Source organism: Corvus brachyrhynchos, unplaced genomic scaffold, assembly GCF_000691975.1.
Source record: "Corvus brachyrhynchos isolate BGI_N302 unplaced genomic scaffold, ASM69197v1 scaffold4, whole genome shotgun sequence".
Classification (NCBI taxonomy): Eukaryota; Metazoa; Chordata; class Aves; order Passeriformes; family Corvidae; genus Corvus; species Corvus brachyrhynchos.
Window position 1 is genome coordinate 439417 of NW_008237878.1, and position 25717 is coordinate 465133.

The 25717-nt window shown below is 42.8% G+C and overlaps 1 protein-coding gene across 3 annotated transcripts in view; it reads right to left on the minus strand.

The window, feature by feature from the left end:
* The window catches only part of RAD54L2 (RAD54-like 2 (S. cerevisiae)), a 51914-nt gene extending 28136 nt beyond the window's left edge, over window positions 1-23778 (minus strand). Inside the window, exon 1 of one of the 3 annotated variants that reach the window (XM_017732342.1) lies at window positions 18253-23767. In XM_017732342.1, the coding sequence (XP_017587831.1) occupies window positions 18253-18403 (151 nt within the window). In that variant the 5' untranslated portion in view covers window positions 18404-23767. Of the gene's footprint in view, window positions 1-4948; window positions 5690-18252 lie in introns of those variants that run through there. The other 2 variants (XM_017732339.1, XM_017732341.1) reach the window with 2 other exon arrangements.
* Window positions 23779-25717: the final 1939 nt, after the last annotated feature.

Genomic DNA, 25717 nt, shown 5'->3' on the forward strand with positions numbered 1-25717 from the left:
GAACGCAGCCCGCTGACCACAGCAGTGACCGACTCCCGGCGCTGCTCTCGCCCCAGCTCTGCTGCCAGCCGCGATGCCTGGTGTCCTGCTGAGTCACAGCCACGGTACTGCCAGGCACAAAGGCGTCTTTCGGGCTGAGCCTGCTCAGTCCCGGAGCTCGCCTGCTCCCAGGGGAAGCTTCCCTCACCTGTCAAAAAGCACGTACATCATCACTCCCGTTGCTGATTTATCTAGGAGTTAACCACCCCAGGTCTGTCGTTCATACCTGTCACTGTAACCAGACAAAGAGTCTGTCATGTTGGTATAACAAAGAGCGCTGCTTGAAGTCTGAGTAACATGTTTTTCATTTCTCTAAGTATCAGTAAAGCAATCACTCGCTGTGGGTTCAAGACACCTCTGTGAAATCTGCAGACTGCTGGTGAGGGATGGCAGGCTGCCTCTGTCTCCGGTGCAGGACCAGAGGACGGCGGGAAGAGATGAGCTCTGAAGAAAAAGCCACCAGCACTGACTCTATGGGCCCGAGCATGAGGAGGGAGCCAGAGCAGGAGCACACACAAGTCAAACCCGTCTCCAGACTCCTTTGGCAAGAAGAAAGCCCAAGTCAATGGAAAACTTTAAAAGATAAATTACAAGGCAACACCGCCCTTCTTTTATCCTTCAGACATCTTTCAGCATATCAGTTGCTGATGAGGTTATGCTGCAGAATAAAACTCCTTTCCTGGCCTGAAGGGATCCTTCAGGAACAAAAGGCAGCAGAATTGAAGGGCAGGAGCAAGGAATATACCACCCAGAAACCAAAGGGAAAGGAAGCAGCCCAGAAGTGCCTGGAGGCAAACTGGAATATCAAACAGCCAACTTTGGTGACAGGCGATATATCTGCTAACCCTGGGATTATGCAAGCAGAACCAGGCCCCAAATACCCAAGAGATCTTGTTCTGGCTGGGCCTCAATGCTGTGGACGCTGAGACCCGGGTTACATAAACACCAAAGAGCACTTATATAACTATTGTATGGCACAGGCTCGCAGCCCGCTGAATGCTGCCCAGGTGAGGTGCCCGTCAGGTCATCCTTCCTCTCGCAGGCACCACACGCTCATGGTTACTCTGGAGCACGGGGCAATCTTGTATCCATTTCCAGCTCCACTATGCTCAAAAGAGGTTTGTGAAATTTCAAAGCAAACATTTGCATAGTGCTTTGAGACGGCAACACCTGGAGAGATACAGAACGCTGCTACCTGCCATCCCTCTTCTAGATATGTAATCAAAACTCATTTCCCCGACTAAAGTCCTCAAATCTAAACTGTTCCCTCCTGCCATGCCCCCTCTCTTGCACAGACACTGTGGGTATTAGTGAAGACAGGAAAACAAAGCCAGGAAAGGCATCCGCTAAGGTAGCAAGGGAAGCAGGGATCGGTCACATTTGTCCTTTAGCCAGGGGTGTGCAAGAGCAATGAGTTACATAAAGCTCCTGCTCTGGAGTCAGGAAGTGTTTCAGGCTGAGTGCTGGGAAGTTTTCAACAAGCTGTGCGCAGGAGGGAACTGAAACCTCCCCTTTCTGGTTATCCCAGTTAACTAGTAACCCAGAATAGAGTTTTGTCAACCAGATTACGAAAATTACCATGGGGATCTAAACCACAAGTAACCGGATTTAACCTTATTTACTTTCATAACAGTTCAAAGCTTTTTTTAAAAAGAGAAATATGATCTAGTTTATTGAGGTGGCTAAATATTGATTTAGGTAACAAAGATAAATTTCCCCTTTCCAACTTCAGAAAATAGATGCATACGGGGCCTTGACATGTCCCCAGCACAGTGGGGTAGCTGGCTGCTACCATGACTCTTCTAGAGATAAATTTCAGGGACTAAGAAAAGAGCGAGTAGGGGAGCAAGCATTCTGCATTATGCAATGATTACATAAGCATTAATTTACACTAGGTAGCTGGGAGTTGTAGCTTTATACCAGCATACCCTCAGAGCAATGAGAAACAATAAAGAAGGGATTATTGCTGCCACACACATCCAAGGCCACCAAAATGGCAAACAAACAACAAGCACCAGCCGAACTTTAATCTCTGCCTCAAGCTCTCACCACAGTTTTGCTCAGGACCTGTTAACAAGGACAGGGAGAAGACAGGTGACACTCACTCCTAACTTAAAAGAGCAGCATGGGAAATAATCCCAGCATAAAGCATCCTTCAGCATCTGAGTCCTCCTTTGTTGTTGCTCCTGATGGCAGTGGTATAAGAGAAGAGTGATTACAAATTATAATAGTGTCATTTGTACTCTAGTTAGTGTCAAAGGAGTTCATGGGCACAACGAGCTCCTCACAGTAACCTGTGAAACACCCTCCTGTCCATCTTGCAGAGGAGGAAACTAAAGCAAAGCAATCAGGTAGGCATCAGTGCTGAGTAACTCAAGTTGTTGGCTCCCTGTCCTACACTTTAACCAACAATTCTCTTTCTTCTCCTTAAATGTAATTTCTTACTTGAAAAAAACAAAACACAGTTGTGGATTTTTTTTAGAATTGTAACAAAGCATAGAACTTCAGCTGCATCCCCTTTTTCTGCCTCAGTCTCTAAAGTAATTTCAGAGGAATTTTTAAGGACTCTGTTTAATGAGGGAGGCATCACTTGGGAGAAAAATTCAAATTGTTGAGTTTGAGCCTGTGTGCCACCGCATTCCACTGGCACTTCTCCCATCAACTGCAGCCAGAAAAGTGACCGAGAGCACTGGAGAAAGTTACTAAGACCAGGATGAAACACCGTCACTAAAAGAACAATCTGTTTCTAGTTTTCCTTTCCAAAATATTGGTGCTGCTAAAGGAGTTTGACAAAAGGCTGCAAAGCTGTTTGTGGCAATCAGACTCACACAAATTGAAGCCACAATGTCACAAGGACCACCCCCCCCCATCCAAAATATACAACACCTCAAAAGATAAGCACATTATAGCCTGGAAAAGAAACAGGCACCTGTTCCTTCATAAGGTTGCTAAAATGACAATTACCTCTATGGTAAAAAAAGAAATATATGTGTGTATCAGGAGGAAACAGGGATCTTTACATAAAAGACATTTTTCTCGCAGGACAACAGGGCAATAGGTAGTGTGATGCAACAAACCTTGATTTACTAGCTGGTGGGTGCTACCATAAAAATAATTAAAATCTGCTCTAACTTTCCAGAAACACTTTTAAAGTAACAAAAAGGTATCACAGCACTGCATATACAGGTGCTTGCTACTTTCAAGACCCTAAAGAAGTGTTCAGGCACCTGGAGTGAGGAAAAGCCATATAAACCAGAGAGAAAAAGAAACATTGCTCAGTGGTTAAACACAAAAGAAGGGAAGAACATGATGTGTAAGTTCTGCCCAGATTCACTCAGTGACCTTGTGCAGTTTATCACCTCTCTGGGGACAGGAAGGTTGTGCAGACGCGTGATGGAGATGCTCCTGGATCCACTAGCCAGAGCACAACCTCATTAGATCAGTTCAAAAAGCTTCCTGAAAGAGAGATAATTATCTACTGGTAGAGACTTTGGTAGAGACTGTGACAAACCTTGCCCCAGACTTTACAACTTGACGAGTACAAGGAGGAGTTAATTTGCACTTCTGCTCTCTTACTTTCGTACAAATACCTTTCCGCCCAAAATTTTTGAAAGGCCTCTAACCTTGCATTCTCCCTCCATTTATGACCTACAGTCTCATTTCCAAAAGCATCTTTCCCTCCCTGTCTTCTCTTTTTATACCTATTATCTAGACTAAGTTACATAAGCCCCTTGTATCATCACCCAGATTCCTCATTTATCCAAACTAATTTTCTATTGTAATTCCTTTTTTTTCCTCAGTTCACACTCTCCCAGAATTAGCTTCTTTGTCCTGCCACCACAACCTGAGAAATAAGATGGATTTTTTTTTCTAGAACCTCCCCCCCCTTCCCACTAATGGGTAACAAATATTGCATGGCTTATTTCTGTAAAAACTCCTCATGACAACCACACTGCACTGCACTTCAGTAATAAACCAGGAATCCAGAGCTGCAACTCCTGGGGATGATTTTTGATCAGTCTATTAGGTTCATAGCATGACTTTGGAGGTATTTGCCATGAACAAGGTTCAAGAACTTTGGCATCCCAAAGTACCTCACCTCAAAGTAAGAAGTTAAATTATAAATTTAGAAAGTTCTTCAAATCTGAACAAGGTTTTTTCTCCAATACACAACATTCTCCCACCAGCAAACAAACTAAGTGGCAGCTATCCCCAAGCTGTAAACTCCTGTTAGGATTTCACAAGCATCTTCCATTTGATAGGGGGGAAAAGGGCCAAGTAGCTTTTAGTCTCTTAGACACTAATTAGGGCATCTGGAGCAAGCACCAACAGCTCTGCCTGGTGCCCAGATTGTTGCCCAGTCAGCAAGTCACCAAATATTTCACTGACAGAAGAAACTCTTGAAACTGTTATCAAGTAGGATGTTGCAGGGAAAGTATACACACAAAGGTGAAGGGGGTGGGGGAGAGGACAGTGCACATAAAACAATACTGCTATTAACAACTGCCTCCTCTCTTGCAAAAATAACTTCTGCAGCATTAGAACACAACAGCAGCAGAAACAATAACATCCAGACCCAGAATGTCACATCACCAAAGACTTCAGAATTATAGCCACAAAGAAAGAGTGAGCTTCCTTCTCATGTCCCCTCCATCGGGCCAACAGACACTGCAAGACTCTGAAATCTCAATCTCTTCCATCCCTGCCTGGTAGGGAGCACATTAAAACCTGAGACCCACAGAAGAGCCTTGGTTCCTGATGTCTTTTATTAGCCACTGAGTGGGGTGCTCCAGCACGGGAGGCGGGGGGGAAATTAATGTCCTGTAGCAGGAAAGCAAGAAGAAAAAGAAAACAAAGGGGAAAAAAAAGAAGAAAAATCAATCCACAAAAACCCCCACCTGTGTCCTACCTGGAAACTGCTGAGACTCATCCAAGAGTAGCATGCTGCTCAGTGCACCGAGGCGAGCCCTCTGCCCGCACACTTGTTCAACGTGGCCGCACGCTCTCAACTCTTCTGCTATTCTTGTCTCAGGGTCTTCAGGACAAAAGTTTCCAGTCACTCCCAACAACTCCTTATCTCTGCCCACAGCCCAGCGAGCACTAAATCCACTCGCACTGGCTGTTCAGTTCGCAGGCGGGAAAAGACTCCTGATAAAACAGTCCAGGGTACAGGCAGGAAAACCTGCACTTAAAGTTTCTGAAAATAACTTTGGTAAATAGCTCCTAGTGCTCAAATCCACCCAGCTGGTGTGACGGGAGTCAGTACGTATATATCCTCCCTGCACCCAGCTGAGACGGACCAGGGTCACTGTTATATAACTACTTAAATATGCCTCGTGTTCAGCCTAAATAAAAATTGTCACTATCTCCTCCCCTGTTTGGAGAGTCAAACAACACAGCCCTGCCCGAGGTAGCTGCTGCTCCACTGGGGACCGATGCCTGGAGCTGTGCTGCCGGGATGGTTTGGCTTCCATACACGCTCCTGATCAGCGGGAGCAACCTCAGTTATGCCTGGGAAAAGAGTTTTAGAAGAGAGAAGAGGAGCAGGGAGGCTGAGTGGGTGTGTAGGGGGGAGGTCTCTCTCCTCTGGAGCAGCAGAGCTGCACGCCGTACGGATCAGATCCCATTCACTCAGCCTGTGATCCAGTTCAACTAGTGGCAGAGACCAAGACTGAGAATAAAATAAAAATCCTTACATAACCGTTCAGGCTCTGCTGGGGCCCCGCGCAAGGGGAATCCCAACAGACAACAGGATGTTCAGAGCAGGGGACACACAGGACCGTAACTCTGCTTCCAAGTTTCAGAGCACATAAGGAAGAGTGGGTGGGAATGAGATGCAAAAAGGAGTACAGCCTTTCTGGCTTTGGAAACAATTGTGATTTTATGAGCTATTTGCATGATGCCTGCTAATTTGCAAGAAACCTGGACAACTGAGACTGAAACTTGAGCAACTGCATGGAGCTGGTAACCTGTTTGCACAGTAACAGGTAAAAGAGCATCCTGTTTGCCTGGTTAAAGCGGTAGCTTGTAGACTACTGTAAGTTTCCCAGTTTTTAGGAAAGAGCTTGTCAGAATTTGTGGAGTGGGAGATTACTTTAAGTGAACCTTTGTTCCGATCATGCGTCTGCACCAGGACAGGCACAGGAGAGAATAAATAAGTACAGAACAAGTCCTTTAAAGCTGTGGTTGAACCCCTAAAGGCTATCCATCCTGCCTAACCTTCTTCAGTGTAACAGAGATTTTATCCATGCCCAATTCCCTTCACAGGAATATCTAATGCCAGTAATAAACAGCAAACCTGGACTGAGAGACACGTAATGAAATTAGCTTGCTGGTAGTGAGCATTTGTCCATGTAACAAAGTCAGCTGTTTATTGAAACAACTGGTGAGGGAGTGCTGGGAAAGCCAGGACGTGCACAAGAAACCCAAAGCAGGCTGTGTCCCAACAGCCTGGCACAGACCTGCAGGACTCCAGGACAGTGAGCTGCACTCACAGCACCAAAGGCTGATCTAAAGATCTGCAAGCACAACCAGGGCAGAGCCCAGCTCCCCTTTGTGTGACTCCAGTCATTTTTATTAGACCTTTCATTTGAGAGGGTAGCAGGGCACTGCAAATGCTTAGTGCCATCAAAACATCCTCAGTACTTCAGGGTACATCACAACTTTGAAATAAACCCAAGATGCTTTTTCATAATTAAAGCTATATAAATTTTACCAGAGAAAATATGAACTGTATTACAGTTAAGACACTCAGTAACAAGACAGCCTTTCACCCATGTCACAGATTCAAACAGCCTGGCTAGCACACAATGTTTATCAAGGGGGGAAAGAGGGACAAATATATTAAAGAAGTGCATAGCCAAGGATCTTGCAACAGGCCTTATAAGGGCTTTGTAGGGTTGGAATAAATAAGCAAACATGACCTCAGCATCTGACCTAACAGCTTTATGAAACTGGAAAGCAAGACTTAAAAACAAGTACTGGGTAAATGCAACTGTGTGTTTACAAAGCTTGCAGTGCTGGTTTTGGCTGGGAGAGAGTTAATTTTCTTCACAGCAGCTAGTATGGGGCTATGCTTTGGATTTGTGTTGGAAATAGTGTTGATAATAGAGGTGGTTTTGTTATTGGTGAACAAGGCTACTAACACAGTCAAGGCCTTTTCTGCTTCTGACACTGCTCCACCAGTGAGGAGGCTGGGGGTGCACAAGGAGTTAGGAGGGGACATAGCTGGGACAGCTGACCCCACCTGATTCAGGAGATATCCCAGACCACATGGTGTCATGCCCAGTGCACAGAGCTGGGGAAAGGAGGAGAAGGAAAGGGGGGGATGTCCAGAGTGATGGCGTTTGTCTTCCAAAGTCACTGTTACTGTGATGGAGCCCTGCTTTCCTGGGCATGGCTGACACCTGCCTGCCCATGGGAAGGAGTTGATGGATTCCTTGTTCTGCTTTGCTGTTAAACTATCTTTATCTCAACCCATGAGTTTTGTCACTTTTACCCTTCCAAATCTCTCCTCCATTCCACTGGGGGATAGTGAGTGGCTGTGTGGGGCTGAGCTGCCAGCTGGGATTAAACCACAACACATCCATATTACAGCTTTCAAGCATGAGAAAAATGGAAGTTCAATACACTGGGGGAAACAGGCAACCTACACCTGTCCTTCCGCACACAGCAATAAAAAGGGAATTTCCTTCTTCACCTTAATGTGCAAAATGGAAAAGAAATTTTTCTAGCTCTTCTACTCACTGCTGGTGAGGCCACCACTGCTAGCCAGGATAAATACATATTCACACAGCCAAGAATTAGATCTGCCTGAAACAGTCAGTTTATAAAATGATCACCTCATGGAAGGTAATCTTGTTACAGATAAATCCATCTACTGAAAAGCTTTTCCATGAGGCCAGTCTTACCAGTAAGGAACAATGTTCTCCCTCCCCTACAAGGTCTGAAATCTTACCCAGCTGTCACACCTCACCTTCCTCATCTCAAACCACAAGCTCTTTGCAATTGCACAAACTGTGCTATACATCACAAGAGGCTTCCCAAAAAGCTTTTGTCACCTGAGAGGTTCCCTTGCTAACAGCTTAGGAGATTACCTGTTAAAAAACCAAACAACACTATAGAACTTGTATTTTCATAGAATATGAAGATAAAGTTCCTTCAGAACTTGATTTTGACTGACAAGTCTTTTCAGTAGCAATGTCAGCATCCCTGAACACTGCAAATTCACAAGCATTAAAACTCATACCTAAACTTGTCTATACAGACAAGAAATTTGACTGTAAAATGTTTCAGGACACTAGTTCCTGTGTATAGCAAATAATATTATCAAACTGAAGTCAGTTAAACGAAATAAATTTCAACAAAACATCCCAAAAACATGCATTCACTTCATGGTAGAGTAACTCCTTCCCCACACCCATGCCTGTTGTCCACCTTGAACCTGGTTCTCTCAACCCCCTGCTCCGCAGGCTGAGCAGCTCCATGACTCCACAACCCTGACCTGATCCAAGCCCACTGAGGACAGCATCAGAGAGAAGCACTGGCTCTGTGATGTGCCACCCAGCTCTTGGTCCCTGCAAGCTAGGGTGGTTCCCTGCTCTCCAGGTTGTTCATCCTCACCAGCACCCCATAAAGCAGAGGAGACCTTCCTTGCCTATCCTCAACTGCTCCCCGCTGGCTGCGCAGTCCCTTCCCCACCCCACAGCTTTCTCCCAGCCATGCTCCACATCCACCAGCTCCTTCTGCACACCCCACTGACCTCCACTGTACAGGGAAGCTGCCTACTAACCCAAGTTGTTTGTAAGTAATTGAATGTGAACTAGCCTTGACAGCCACATTTCACTCTTGATTAGCACCTGCTAGTAGCACACACACATATCATTAAGGCCCCTTTCCCTGTCCTAGTTTCCATGTTGTTTTAGCAACACGGAAAACACACAAGAATACCAGGTTTGAGTTGGACATGGTCTAAGGTGTTGTTTATCCACCTAAAATAGTTCAGAGAGAATCATACTTGGACTCCACAACACTCTGTGTTGGCAACTGAGTATTGCTGGGCTTTGAGAATCATTTGCTTTTTAAACAAACATTGCACGGCAAATAAAAATTCTTTTTGATACGATCTAAACCAACCATGGAAAACCAGAGGAGTTTTTCCATTTACTTTAGTGAGTTTTAGACTGAACCATAAGGCATAAAATTTGGTAAATCTGTTTCTTCTCATTTTATTTTTATTCATATAAATCTTGGTGTGTTTTCTTTCCCAAACTCATCTAAATCATAAGTGGAGGGAGTTGGGAAGTTGTACATAATGTAACAAATATCTAATTGCATAAAATACAGGAAGTGACACAATGCAGTGCCTCTTGCAAATGCTTTTCAGACTGGCACTGTGGCAAAACATATTGGTTGAGATTCCAAGGCTTTCAGAGGTTGTTTAAATGTACCAAAGAAAACAAGCTGTTGCTAGACAAGATGTAATGATTTAAAGTTGAAGAATTTATACCATAGATATTTATCATCATTTTAATAAAAATTAAATCCATTGAGTTACAATCCCAGTTATATTCAAGAAACTGATTCCTCATCTCTATAACTTGCTACATTTCTGCTGCTGTAGATGACACAACGTATTTGTGCACCACTGAAGAGTTTTTGGTACAACTTTAATTTCATTCCATTCATTTTCAGCTATGTGCAAATTTGACATAAATCACAAGCTGAGTACACAAAAGTACCATTTAAAAATTGCTTCTAACAGTTCAATTATTTAAATACTTTACATAGATGAAGATTACCTGCAGATGTTTTAATTGCAAAATTTGTTTTGTCAGAGATTTAAACTAGAAGTTTCTGTTCACCTAGCCCAAAAAGATTTTATCTTGTAGCTTTCTCCTGTCTCATTCCTATTTGCATATTTGCAAGTGAAAATAAAGTCTTCTGACTCCTACTTAGAATTTTTTTGAGACTGAGTCAGTGAACTGATTTTGAAGAAAATGTGAACAAGACATTTTAAACATCTGCAGTACAAAATACTCTTAATAAAAAAAATACTTTGATCCAAACAATGAACCAGACACCTCTGAAAATTCAGTGTTGCAGTTTCTTTAAAGCCTAAGCAAGAAGTTAAAAAGATCAATAAAGGAAATAACTGTGATGTGATAGTGTGTTTTAAAATCTGAAGAATACTAATTTAAACAGTTCCTCACCTCCTTCCACACTTTTATTATTTACTATTATACTTGTACAACATATAGCTACATGTACATTTTATGTAACCAGTCATTAAAACCAGCACAATACCACATAAATTAGGGGAAAATGAAATTAAGGACCCCTTGCATGTTTTAAACTCAGATTAAAATCAAAGAAGTGTTTCACCTAGTACATTTGAACATAAAAAAGGTGCTGCCTAAAATGCAAACCAGAGGATTTTCACTTCGGCATCTTCACACTCATCAGGTGAACTTGGCAAAGTGACTTTGCCACTCCTTACCTGTTCAAGAGGGAAAATAGCACATTACAAATCTGCTAATTAGTTTCCATGTGATTTCATCACCGTTTCAGAAGATGCAGATGAGGCAATATAGTATCTATTAGCAATGACCAGGCATGGTACAAAGCTGACAATTGGAAACGTACGTGGAGAAAAAGGCACCAAACAGGACAGAGGAGCAAGTGGGACTGTCCTTTGTTAGAGATTCTCTGGCTGCTTTATGAAAAGAAAAAAGCAAGTTCTTGGCCAATAAAGCACAACCTCTATATCCTGCAAAGCTTATCAGAAAAGCAGGAAGACAACTTGGAGCAATTCTTTGTTCAGTTAATAACTGCTCACTCACTGACCCTGCTCCCCACACCTTCATGCTACTCTCACATCTGTGACAGCTTTAAGAGAAGAGATAAAAGAGGCAAAAAAACATTTGAAAAACTCCATATACATATATATAGAAAATGCAGAGTTATGGACGTGGGCTGCTCTTGAACTGCATAGAAAGATTTCTATTTTGTATTCCATCATACGCAATAGATCAAAGGGAAGGAGGGAGAAAAGAGGGGGGAAAAGCGTAGCTGGTTATAACACCACATCATTTCACGAGATCTGCCAGTCCCTGCGCCCAATTGGCGGCTCTGAAGGAAGCAGAGCTCTGGCGTCATCACCTCCTTTTAAAGAAGTAAAGCAAGTCATTACTCCAGGTTATGTAACAGTCAGACTATGCCAGACTTTGTGCCACCCTCTCAAAAAGGAAGCCGCTGACAGAGAGCCTGGGAGGCGGGCAGGGGAATCACCGACGCTTTCTTTCGGAGCTTCCCCCTGCTCGGGATAAGCCAAGGAGATCGGGAAGAGTCCTCGCGTTCGGACAGAGCAGGCAGCCGGAGAAAGGCTCAGCGGCTGACCTGCAGCGTCGGCAGTCCGTAATCCCCTGCGCAGGGGGCTGGGGGACAGCGCTCCTCAGGATCTCATCCTTCCTTCCCACAGCAGCCCTCAGGCCACACCTCACCCTGCTGAGAATAACCCAGTTCACAGGGTTAGTTAGAATGCTGGAATCAGTCAATAAAGCCCCCGAACCTCATGCACCACTCCTCCCACGCTCCTCCCTATTCCTCACAGATTTATGGGCACACAGCCTGTAGGCAAGGGACCTCTACTATCCTCCCACCACCGAAACTGCCCCAGCACAACAAAATGCCCAGCTAGGCAATCTGCAGCTTTGGAATCGGTAGAAGGGGAGACAACAAAGCATCCAGCACTGGCTGTTCCCAGCAAAGCACCCAAGAGGATTTTTCTTTAACATCACAACTCAGTGAGTCCAGTAAATCCAGTTCAAGGAAGTTGGGTGCCACAGGGTCTGCACAATGTACTGGGGACACGGACCCTCGCTGGCTGGGCAGGGCCAAGCCCCTCAGACTGCACACACAAACACCATTTTGCTCTGACACACACACACACTGTGCTCCTAGGAAACTGCCAGGATAAATACAACAGGTAAAATCTGCAGCCTTCTGTAATGAAGCAAAGTTCCCAGAGAAATCAGTGGGGCTCTTGCCTAAATGAGAGGCAAACCTCCTTTGCAATTTCAATGTAACCCTTCTGTATTACTCAGTAACCAGGTCTGCTAAAACTGCAAATGCTACCAATCCCGTCTCTTTCCACCTTTGATACTAACTGCATCTTTGGTATTTTATTCAGCTGGATTGTGGAAACACAGATGCCAGACAGCTCCTAATTTTCTGGGTCCCAACCCAAGTCTCGAACATAAGGTTTGTGGACGCAGGGAGCGCATGCTGAACAGACATAAAGCTCTTATCACTTCCAGGAACTGAGAAAACAACAAAACCCCCTCAACTTCTTATAGTACATCACCTGAGAAATGCATCCACTATCTGCAACTGGATGCACATTTACCGAGTTACCCACAACCATCTGAGGCTGAGCCCCACACTCTGCACCTATATGATAAAGTACATTTAAACACTCTGATCCATCAGAATCATTTTCTAATGTAATGAAGTTTCCTATGACAATTTGATTAAGTTTAAACACATGTCAATAGGCAGGATATTAGTTTACAAGTAAATTCTTTTACAGGTAGTGATTGTTTTAGTACTTCTATGACACTACATAGGCCATCCTCTTTGCAGGAAATTATTGGCTTGGAAAACAGTCTACATAAAGTTACCACAAGCATGAAAACCTACCTGGCTTTTAAAGAACATCAAAGTGCACAGTGGTACATGGAAGTTCAGGTTTGGCTCTTAACTAAGACCAGAATTTTTGCATAGGCAACAAACCTAGACTTGAGCAGAGGTTTGCTTCCCTCAGGACACGCCCTTCCAGCTTCCTTGGAAATAGTACCGGTGGGCTCTAGAGGGAGCTGCATCCAGCCACAAGTAACCAAAATAAAAGGATCTACATAAGGAAGTTCATCGAGAAGGAAAAAGTGAGATGATGTCAATCATCACTCTTCCCTTTTCCCAAGAAATCCACCTTGTGCACTGCAAACATCCACTTGTAGATTAAACTGCAGGATTATCACTTATGGGGACTCACCACTCCGGCCTTTCAACCAACAAAAAGAGCCTGCTCTCCAAGCCAAGCTTACTCAGATGGGCTTGTGCCTCTCCTCAGCCCCAGCACCTGCCCCTAGCTAAACAAGGACAGGACATGAAAGCACGTGTCACTAGCCTGAGGGAGGAAGCACGCAGCAACCAAGTCCACTGTGCCACATACTGCAGCAGATGGAAGCAGGGCTCCTCAAAGAGCAGTTATGTTCTCTGAGGCTGCCTCGACCTTGGGATGCCCATCTGCCCTTGGTGCCACCTGGAGACACAGCTGTGAAAGGCTGCTTTTTAAAAGGAGTGAAGAGATTAAAGCAGTAAGTACATAATTGCTCCTCCTCTTCTTAAGGAATAAATTTAATTTTCTAGTAGATAGGAAGGACAACTTAAAACCAGTGTTCCCTAAAAGAAAATGCTGTGCAGTCTGGTCAAAAGTAGAAGGCAATAGGTCTCAGGTTGTTGGGACAAATCTCCATTTACCAACACAAGCAGGATCATTCATTTCAAGTAAAAAGTGGAGGGAAATTACTTTCTAACAGCAGTTCCTTTTTTCTTCTCCTTTTTATCTCCAGCAGGACAGGCTTTTCTAAATCTGGATATAAAATTATATAGAATAGGCTACCATTTAGCAAGATAGGAGACTGTCTCCATACTCTGCCTCTCTCTCAGTTTCATACAGGTGAGTATAACATGACCTAATTTATAAGAAAAACTACAGACAAAAAGGAAAAACTCATGTATTTGAGCAGGAGGAGCCTGCAAAATGAACAGATTTATACCAAGGACTTTCCTCTCTTCCCCTGTAAGGACAGAAAGTTGCTTTGTTCCCAACCACACGCATCCAGCTGGGGACTCCCACACACCCCAGTTTTGTTTTGTTCGAACACTTTGTTGGAGAGAAGAAAAGACAGAATGATTTGGGGTGGGAAGCACATGAACAACGCCATCTCCAAAATGAGCAGCATATCTCTGTACCTCAAGGATGCATTCCTGTATCATTCAAAGAAACATTAACCCACACTTCTACATGACTTTAAAAACAGACTTCCAAATAATTTCAGCTTTAATAACTCCAGGTGCTAATGAACTTTCTAGTAAGTATGGTGTTAACTACTCATTTTTTCCATCAGATTAGACAAAGAAATTGTCCAGGCAGCGACAAATCGATTTTGCTTTCAATGTAATTGCCCCCCACAATGACCCACAAAGGAGCATTATATTAAACAAAATCCACTCCTGCTATAATTTCATGCCAACATTTTTTTCCCCTCAACAACCAAGTGAAAATTGTAGGAAAAGCTGATCACGCTGGACCCCTTTAAATGAGCAGGCTTTCCTCTACTGAGGGTTCAAGGGAAGCAAAGATTTTTTCAAGCTTGGATCAGCACTGGCTGCCATCTAAAGTCAAAAACTCCTGCCTTGGTATAATGAGAAACTCAAAACTGTGAGTACCAAGTGGCAGCTCAAGTTCAAGAGGAAAGCAGCTACTGAATTGCACTTTATAAAAGTGTTTCACGCATATACTCAAAGGCAAGAAAACAAGCAACTTGCCATCACTATTAATAGCAGAATTACAGCAGTATGTATGAATAAGAGAGAATTAATTCCAGAGACATCAATCAGAATAATCCAGAGACATTCTGAAAGTGGTAAAACATAACTGTACAGTGGGATTCATTCAAACACTCAACAGCTTTCCTCGGGAAAGCTCTGAGGTATGAACGGTCCGTGTATTTGAAATGATCTGTAAAATCCATATTGGAGGTTTGTTTCCTCTTTGCTCAAATTAGCTTTTATTCCTATGGAGTCCTACACAGCCCTGAGCAACAACCAGGATCAGAGAGTAAGTGCAGGACTTGAAACAGCCCTTTATCTCTACAGTCATCAGTACATCACATTTCTAGTGAAAAAGATTTAGGGAGCTAACGAAAAAAGTTCTTAGCAGTCACGCATTGCTATCACAAAATCAAACATGATAAAACAGGTGCTGCAACCCACAAGTGATGAGAAAACAGATGAAGTGGGCAGGGATGACAAGGCTGGAAAAGCAGTGGCAGCCTCTGGCTAGGATTGAAGTGTGCTGCTGGGAGGGGCGTGCAAGGCTGGCAGCCCAGGAAGGGGCTGTGTCACGGTAGGTATGTTCTGGAAGGAGCATTCTAGAAAAAAAAAAAAACCAAACTAAAGCTGTAAGAGCTCCTACACATGATGCTAAGGTTCATTAACTGACCACCACTGAAGAAATGGATAGAGGATGTAAGCCATGAGGTTATTACCTTTCACTCACTCAGAAATATTCAGAAAACTAGCTTTTCATGCTCTGTTGTTTCCTTGAGGGCAGGGGGCAAAGGTTGAAGAGCTGCTTTCAGCAAGACTGAAAGTCTATACCTTTCAGTCCTTACCTACAGTTTGAACTGTATTCAAGTTCAAACTAAACTCCAGACCACCTATACTAAATGCAAACAAAACTGAGCAGAAATGAGAAAAATGTACCAAAACTGAAGATAGCACTCAAGCACCAGAACATAAAAAGAACTCCTAGAAAATTATGGAACTGAAACTACACATGAGGATTAACTCAACACACAATGTGTATCAGAAAGACAAAAACAGGTTAAACATGCAAAACACAAGTCACTGCTAAGTCTGAGATGATACTATCCACCACCACCAAGTGTGGATAACATTACATTAACACTGGAAAGTTCTTGAGTCACCATCAGGACATGGAAATCCTAAACAAAGCCACTATTTTGCAAGCAAACTGTAAAAATGTTAGTTTTGTAATTGATATAATCACTACTATTTAAAAACATAATCAGTTTCGGTTTGGAGAAAATGTTTATGCAGCCTGTCATCCTTCCAAGGAAATAGCTGTGAAAGATTAATAATCATCTAAAGCTTGTAGTTCTAGAAATATGCAAGAGCCCATCCACAAGGGAAAGATCCCCCCAGGATCTCCAGTGGGATCAGAACAACCACAATACCAGGAGGGGAGGAGAACAGCACAGCTGGGAATAGGGAGAACAAAGTTTTAACAGAAATTATTAAAATTAAGCTTTTTAAAAGCTTCATAATATAAACATTAGAGCACTGCATCCCTTCTTATGAATAAAACTGTCTGTTCCCAATATGGTATTTATGAATGAGGTTAATCTACAAAGAGACAGGACTACAAACATCAGATGGGCAAAATAAAACAAACCTCTTAATTCTGAATTTCATAGGCTGAAGAGCCAGAGACTGGTTTATATTAGATCTAAGGTGATACAGATGCCAAATGACATTTTGGAGCTAGTGTGTAGCTGTAAGAAGATATCAGGAAAAGCAGACTGGACACCTCCACAGAAGATAATAATTATACATCTAAGCACCCAGAAAGCATTCTGATATTGTGGCAGACAGAATTAAAGCTAAACAATTTGAAACCTCAGAGGCAATCTAGCTTTGCTCAGCTCGTGGAAGGGAGTTTTCCCTTGCACCTAATGAACAACCATAAAAATACTTCATGTTAGTTTTATGTAAATTGTCTTTTTACTGTTCCTCATTATTTTCTACATTTGTTAAAATTTATTTTTAATTAGTCACTACAAAAATATAAAACATAAACACGTTTCTAGTGTTTTAACATGAAAATAAACAGCTGTCGTTAGCAGTTCACAATGTTCTGTATACCTACACTGATCTTGTTTGCTTTGGAAAGAATAATCCTGACAAACAACTCTGAGTATTCACTCACAATAATACAGATGTTGATGATAAAGTACATAGGTCTCTGATAAAATAACCATGAGGCATGACCCACTTGGACATGACATACAGACACTCCCTTCTGTTAATAGAAGTCTGGCAACCACGTCACACTTCCTACTGCTCCACTGGGCGCAGGGTCCTGTGAACAAAGCGACATCCTCATCACCAGTCTCTGAGACAGAGTAATCTGTGACCTTGTAACTCTTTTCTGTACTGGGATTGGGAATTCCTTTGTTTCTTACCTGAACTAACACTTCCATTTCTGCTACTTTCTCATTAGAAACATTTTCTCATTATCATGTGAATAATAAAAAAAAAGAGGAATACAATTTGTTTGTGTAAACATTTTTATGAAAGCATTTAAAATCAAAACAGTATCTTCAAGTAGCACATGGCTGAAAGAATATAAGAACAAAACAAACAACACTTAAGGACAACAATTTACTTTGAAGCCAAAAATTCTTTAGTAACTAGAAGAGGGAAGTATCTGTTTTTAACACACATTCTATGCTAAGAAAAGGAAGATTATTCTCTGTAGGTTTAGGTAGGTGTATTCAGATACCTGCATAGCCTTCGAAGTTATTAAAAATTGCAATTTTAAAGGAAGCAGATAGAGCACCCCTTTAGGCTCTGGCTACAGTTTTGTGATACAAAGAGTTTGATGGCAAATTCAGCATGGGCAATTCCCACCTGAGCTCTGCATTCCTGTCTATGTGCCCTAGAACATCAGCCCATCTGCTGGACCAACAAACATTTCTACGATTATGCCATGACCCAGAACAGTTACCTAATAACACTCAAACGTAACCTGCACAGCACAGGCCCACAAACACCTGTATTGGCCCTGACCTGAATTGTTCCTCTCCTGAAGAGGAGAGCTGGGCAGGTGGAACTAAGTGAGGATAGAAGGTGACAACTTTGTCAGCACTTCCATCTTTCATCTTGTCAAACAAACAAAGGAGAACCCAACCTGTATGTTGGCAGAAAAGAACATTTTCCAGCTGTTAAAGATTATTGTGAATGAGCAATAATTGTCCATAGCATCCATCAAATTGTTCATGTATGGGGCAAGTCAATGATGTAAATATATTTATTTTCACCACATCCTTTAAATAATACAAGTAATTGTAAATTGACTTATTTACTTCTTTATATAATTGCTTCCCCAAAATTTGAAGCTATTTTAAAAATTCTATCCTCCTTACCATTTATGCTTGTGGCTTGTTTTCATGATGGAAATTTTTTCTGTCCAGGAGACCATATTTAACATATATTAAATCCCTGTTTAGGCTAAGCAGCCACATAAGCACTTCTCCCTACCCAGAGCTGGATAAATCCTAACCCTTACACAATCTCCCAAGGGGTTACAGCCAGTTCTGTATATTCCCAACCCCATTCACTCACCACTTTCATCAAGTAAGTCCTCCTCGTCATCCCCATCATTGTCCTCCTCCATCGCCTCCTCCTCATCTTCCTCCTCCTCCTCTTCCATATCCTCCTGCTCCAAGTCCGGGTCCAGGTCCGGATCACTCCCTGAGATTGACTCGTCTGACATGATTCCCAGTGGTGCTCCTTGTGCATTACCTGCTCATGTTCTACCGTGAGGCAGCCCTGAAAGGACACAAAAGAGCTATGTGAGCCCAGCAAATCCCAACCTTTGAGCCTCAAGGCTCAACATCATAGCAGGACTGCTGCCCATAACAAACCAAATCAGCCTTTTAAATAACAGACTTAGATATCAGACAAAGCACAAAATCCTGTGTAGAAAACAAATGCCATAAGAAATGGATCATAATGATACAGGCCCAACATTGAAGAATCTCCATCTCTTCATTGGTATCCTTGACATGCACACAGCAGGAAGATTCCTGGAATCAATGCCTGATTATTCAGAGATGCAAAAATTAATAAATTATGTGAACAATTTCAGAACACTATCATCCAAACATGAAGCATACAAAAAAGGATCAGTGTCAGCATCCCCTCTGGATATGTGTTAGCCTGATCCCTGCAAACACCATCACAGTGTGCAGACATGGATCAGAGACAGAAACCCCCTCCCGCTTCAGTTGTACCACTGCAAATTCACCCAGCTCCTCATCACAGCCTGGCTGAACTCTCTGATCCAGCCACACACCAAAAACCAGTGTTACCTTCATAATTCAGGCAGAAGACCACAAAGATCCAGTTCCTAGAAGTTGAACTCCCTTTGTAAAACAGGGCAAGAAGAAAAGTAAATACAAAGGAAGAATGGAGCAGACAAAATTTGCATTTCCTTTCTCTCAAGGACAAGAACTGGGGCTGGCTGTGCATAACTTCTCTGCTACACCACTCCAGTGCAACACAGCAGAAATTGTGGTAGAACACAAAAATAAAGCCTGAAGAGAGGACCAGGGCAATCTCAAAGACACAAGTTTATCTGTTCAGATCATGCACTGGCACTCCTGGACAGTGATGGGTGAGCACTCCTCTTCCATACACACAGAATGATCCTAAAGGAGCTGTGTATGATGGATGAAAAGAAACACAACCAAGAAAGGAAAATAAAGAAGGCATTTTGATCTTAAGGAACATAAGCAAAGGATGTATTCAAAGATCAAGCTGCAGAAGAATTACTACCCACACATTCTTCAGAAAGCTTTAAAGAAAGATGAAGGAAACATTTTCTCATCACTCACTTCCCACTGCCCCCTACTTATACCACATTTCCACTGTAAACTATAAAATATCTGAGAACTAATCAGACACTTTAAAACAACAACAACAAAAAGACTAAACCCCAAACTTCTAAGCAAATAAGGCAGTTCAAATATCTATAAACACTTTAAATTTCATTTCATTTAACACTTAAATTTCATTTTCAGCTGTGTTTCAGAAGTTACCAGATTAACTCAGAAACCTGAAGGTTGAAGACAACTCAACACCCCTGTAGCAGGGCTGAAAAATCTAACTGTTGAGTATGCTGAATTATTCCAGCTGAAGTCATCAGCTTCTGCTCTGCCCCTCTCAGCTCCTCAGTAACATTGAAGAGTGTCAGAAAGAAAGTAAACACAGGGAAGATAATCTCTTTGCAGAGATTGGCTTTGGAACAGGAAGCCTTTCAGCACTCGGTCCCAGGAGCACTTTACCACCAGGAAGAGACAACTGAAGTCCTTACACTACTACACACGTCACACAAAATTACTTGGCTTAGTCAAGGAGATGGTAGAAAAGGCCAAAATCCGAATTAGCTCAAGTGGAACTGTGCCAATTTACACAAGCCAAAGATATTAATTCAGCTTCTGTGGTCGGCTGGTAGGCAGGTACAAGCCCAGTTGCTGTCAGGCTGCTGCAATACAGTGACCTCCAGCATCCCTTGTTTTCTGATGGCTGGTGACTTCAGTCAAGGGCTGCAGACACAAAGCCATCTATTATCAGAAGTTTTTCCTAACAAATGTTGTGCTAAAGTCTATGTGTATTTCAAAACAGTGACTTATTTTTTCTTTTACATAGAAAGAATGTTCCCTTCCAGCTGATATTCAGCCCTAATGAAAACAAACATATTCAAACTTGTAACTTGCAAAGCTGCACATTGCCTTACATTTCAGGAGGAGATGGTTAATAGGGTCACCTTCGTGGGTCACCTGGGATTTCAAGGGGATTTATTTATTCCCATGTTGTCCATACTGTGCTATAAACCACCTTGAAACCATATCCACAGAAGCATATTTTAAAATTTCTAAGTTTTACTATCCCAGCAAACTGACCATGACCAAAACAAAACCAAACCAACCAACCAAAGAAACACAAACACGGCTAATACGGCAGGAATGAACTCATCTACAAACAGAAAAAGCAGAAGTGCTGTAATGTCACTAAATGCTCCGGGTCAAAGAATGACACATGTTACAGCTTCTCCCATCAGTATCCTCCTGTGTGTCATCCTCTCATGTTCCATCATTTGTCCCAGAACCTTAAAGAACAAAAAAACCAAATCAAAACACTCTCTGAAAATTGTTTAAAGGAAAGGATATGAGTCTCTGTATTTCCATAGATAAAATCAAACCTAGTGGAGAGCAGCTCTCCCTCAGACTGGAGCACAAAAGGGCTCGAATCGAAGCTTTATTTTTGTTTAGCAGTGAGTACACGTTCTGTATAAGCCAACTCCTGACACCTGCTCGGCAGCCCCGGCCATATGCAGGAGAGTTGAACAGCAGCTTTTGAAAAGACTTAATTAAATCTTGCAGAGCTGGGTGAAACAAAGATGGTTAACTCCTCTGTGCCTATTGTCGTGCTGCCGTTTATCTCGGTGCCTTCCCTCCCTCGAGCTGCGCTCGCTGCCGCTGCCCGAGCCGGGTCTCGGGAGGGTTCCCACCCTGCCTGGTGGCAGCGGGAGCAGGCAGCAGGTACACGGTGCCCAGAGCCTGCCCTCGTTTCTCACACCGATCTGACCCAGTTCAGAGCCTCCCACCAAGGGGAATTACACAACAGGGCCAGATTGTGGCTGCCGCTACTGTTTTATGGCTGAGTTATTCCAACCTGCCCCATCTCCTGCCTTTGCACACGCAGGCACACTGTGCTCAGTGTTTAATCGCTGGAGGAAGGGCACTTTGCGAGTGATAAACTGATTACCTGCCACCGGACTCTTCCCAGTTCTGCACTGGATCGGCCATGAGCTGCCCCCGAGTGGGATGTGTGCCTGAGGAGGGTTTCAGCTCCAAGAAATGCAAATCAAACCCTCTGCACCACCCGTACAGCAGATAGCCAGACAGCCTTCCAGCACTGTGCCTCAACAGAGGTGAGGCTGCTGAGAAACCGGGGTGGGATATTAGGGAGAAACACTCGGAAAAATTCCTCTTGCTTACTCAGGGAGGAGAAAAGAGCTGTCATGTTTATCCTACCCAGAAGTTAAACCCTGCAATCAACTGCACATCAAATTAACATCCAAGACAGCCTCTCTCATGTATTATGTCCCGTCTTTCAACAAAGATAAAAATAGTTCTCAAGTTTTTTGGGCTTTGCTTTTTTAAGGTAGAACACTTCAGATAGTAAGTAAATGCCATGTGCTGATGACTGCCTCCTCCTCAGCCTGCACAGAAATGAGGCCCACTTCTAGATGAGGAAACCTTGAGAATTTGGACACATTTCTGTCATCCTCTTTTTTTTTTTTTTCACTTTGCAAAGCTTTAAAATCACTTCTTACATATAAAGTTGAGAGAGAAATGTGAAAGCAGTTTTTCTCCTTCTACGTAATAGTTGTTCACTACAGGGTCATGTATGCCACGAGCCAAACTCTTAGGTGAAACAGCAATCATCAGGGGATGTGGGGACTTAGGGCATTTCTGTACATCACTTTCATCAGAGGATCCACTAGCACTGTAAATACTAAACCATTATTTAATTAACTATTACAAATACCATCGAGTAAAAAGCAAGGGTGCAAGACAAGGCAGAATGGAGCCCTTCCTCACTTGAGGAGGAGGAGCAGGGTTCCCCCCTGTACCTATAAAAAGCCACAAAAGCCAAAGTTACTTTACAGAAGCTCTTGGCCCACTACAACACAAGGGATTTAGGCACAGGACATGCTCATTCCCGAGTACACAACCATCCCATACAAATCCCTTCAGAAAGGGCAGGTTTAACACTAATGCTGCTCCAGTGCTGAACAGTAAAGAGGATTCCATCACCTCCCCAACCTCCAGCCAAGGCCAATATCTGGGACTCATCAAGATTTGTCCCTTAAAGCCTGTTTTGTAACCAAGACTTCACACTGGCCATTGTGGTGCCTGGCCATAGAAACAGGATCAAGCACACCAGCAAATCACAAGAGGATTTGCACAGACAGTTTAATAAAACCAGGTATTTCTAAGACTGTACTGCATAACGCTCTTCAGTCTCTGTTAGACAGTCATGTTATATGGTAATAATAATTTCCTTTTATGTTTTTATTTTTTGTTTGGCAGCAAAATAATAAAATGGTTGGTTGGGGCCATAAGATTCCTCTTAATACGCTCAGCTCACACACAAACACTCCAAACTGGATGTGTATGAAGGTAACTGCTGGTTCCTCAGGGTAAATCTCATCTGCTTGTTAGATCACTACCAGCACCATTTTGGTACCTCATAGGCAGCCTTCAGTAACAGAACATTACTATAAAGCACACAGCTACATCAGTAAAGGAGTCATGAGCTTAAGCTTCTCTATGACAAAAAGTCTTGTAACAGTTTGCAAGTGATAACTTGCAATGTTATTGCAAAATAACCATACTACTTCTCTGTTCAATTTAACAATCTAGTAAGAAATAAACCTGAGATCAGTGGTTTTGAATAGTTTGATTCTAACAAACACTAGAATTTCTCTAATTTACATTATGCAACATATTAACACCTCTATTAAATTATCATGTAAAAAATGGTGGCGGGGGGGAATCACCTAAAAGGATAAATATTTTTTCAAAAAGGAGCCACCAGTTTTACTACACTAGTCCAGCAGACTCCTATATGCTTTAAACAAAGCAAAGAAGTGTTTACTGAAAACCCAACAGGAACTTATTCCCCCCACAAAATTGCATTTAAAGCCATCCTTAATTGATAACTTCGTGATTTAAATCCCTTCTTCTTTTGCAGCCCGAGACTATCGAGACTCCAGCTATGCAGTTTCTCTGCTGTGACTCACAGCTAACTGGTGGCCACATGCTGCTGTCTGGGAAGGAAGAAACCAATTCTCCTCCTTTATTTCATCTTGCTCAAATCACAGATTAAGTGGCATTGATCCCCTCTAAGTGATGTGTTCTCCACAGGAATATTAAACTGAAGGAAAAAGAAGCAGCCTGTAAAATCATAAATTGGGGAGCATCTGCTTGTCCTGGATCACTCTTCTGAGGAAGGCAAGCGTGCTTCTCCCCATTCCACATAAATACTGGACAATGGATCTAGCCTTCACCCACACTGGATGTGAGTATTAAGGAGCCCACTGTGATTTCTGGGGAACAGGAACTGAGACAAAAAAATAACAGACAGCTTTTAAAAACACATCCATATATCAGTTTTGAGAGAGTTGCAGGACCTGCTCTTTTATTCTCTCCAGGCTAACAATCTCCCTCCTAAAAGGCACCACAGAACTAAAACCAGCCTGAAACTGGTTGTTCCCTGACAAAATAAACAACAAAAGCTGCTGCAAGAAAGAGTGGGAGAAATGAAAAAAACCCAAAAAAAACCCAAAACCCCCTAAAATCTACCCATAAAGAAAGAAAAGGGAGAGCTAATCCTTCCCCTCTGCTGACATGACAGTGCTGGCACTGAGAATGTGACAGTGAACATTACATAAGGCCTGGCTCCCACTGCGATCCGAACAAAAAGAGCCAGCGTGAGTCAATGGCAGCATCTGCAGCTCCTTACACAACCTGAGCATCCATCACCTGCTGCGGGAGCCGACCGCCAGCCACGGGGACCTGTCCTGCAGCTCGGGAGGGATGTGGGAACACCCTACTGCCGGCAGGGGCAACGTTTTGTAACCCTCAGAGAAAACCTGAACTCTCCATAAGATGCCAGTGCTCCCTTCCCTACAGACTTTGTGAGGTTTTTCACCTCTGGACACAGCCAGCAGAAATGGGCAAATGTTTTTGCTTTTGTATTTATGTACATATATATAGATATGTATATAATTATTTGCCTAATGACTGATGCATTGCTTTTAAAAGCACTTTTGTTTAATTGTATTAAAGCAGAAACTGACTTCCTATAAGTCAACTCTTTCCTTTCAAATACTCAAAATGTCCTCACCAGTGAACCACCACAGAAGAGCAGTTTGTTTTGTACTGCATAAAAGTTCAGGCTACCTGAGGTAAGAAGCATGTGATCAGCACGGCTTCCAGTAATTACTGACGTTCATCTGGATTAACACCATCACAAAATAACAAAATTTTTCTCTTACTTCACAGAATCTCCATCTGGTTTTAGCTGTCTGTCAGCTTCTATCTAAATGGCACTTGCATTACCTGCTAAAGGAAACTCTCCTTCCCTGATCACTGTTTCTTTCAAAGCAAACAGCATTTCAATATAAAAGCCACTTTTGAGTGTTTTTACATGTTTTGCCCATGCGGCTGCAGCTATAGAGAAAACAACCAAGACCTGTGTGGGGAGTAAAACCCTGAGAAAATATTTCAAATGATGGGGAAAACTCAGTAGTAGGGCACAGCGTGTCAGGATTCCAAATTATATCCAATACATTTTATATAGCAGATTAATTTGGGAAAGACTTGCCTACCTTGCATTAATGATTACCATTCTCAAATTCCAAAAGATAGGTTTGAAAAGTCAGCTCATGGGAGAGGTGTGCCAAGCTTTCTCTTTGTGAACACCCAAACTACGTCAAGATGTGAGTCAATTCCCAAGCAGGGAGGATACAGATAACTGGAAGATCCCTCTAGAGTTTAAGCTCTTGTCATACATAGGTGCCAGAGAAGAAGTTATGTAATAAATCAAGACTAAATTACATAAACAGAAGCAGTGGAACAAAGAGGAGCGAAAAGGCACGGAGCTATTCCCCTCTCAAGGAAAGATCAGTCACTGTCACTCTTTGAAGACAAGCTGTGCCTTTGGTCATTGAGATATGCTAACATTATGGCTTACCTCCTTGAAGGGTATCCCTCAGACACAGACTGGCACAGCTCATAAACAATGTTTTTAGCTTTCAGGATGAGGAAAACTGCAAGTTTTCCAAATGTTAAAAGGCCTAATTCTATCCCATTTTCTCAGTATCACGACATCTGCACGCTCTTCTCTCTTTGCCTCCCAGAGAAGTACATTTCCTTACAGGGGAATGATTCACTGCCTTCAGCTGTGTCCCTGCTCAGGAAATGAGCTTTCCCATCAGCAGCAGTCCAGGGCA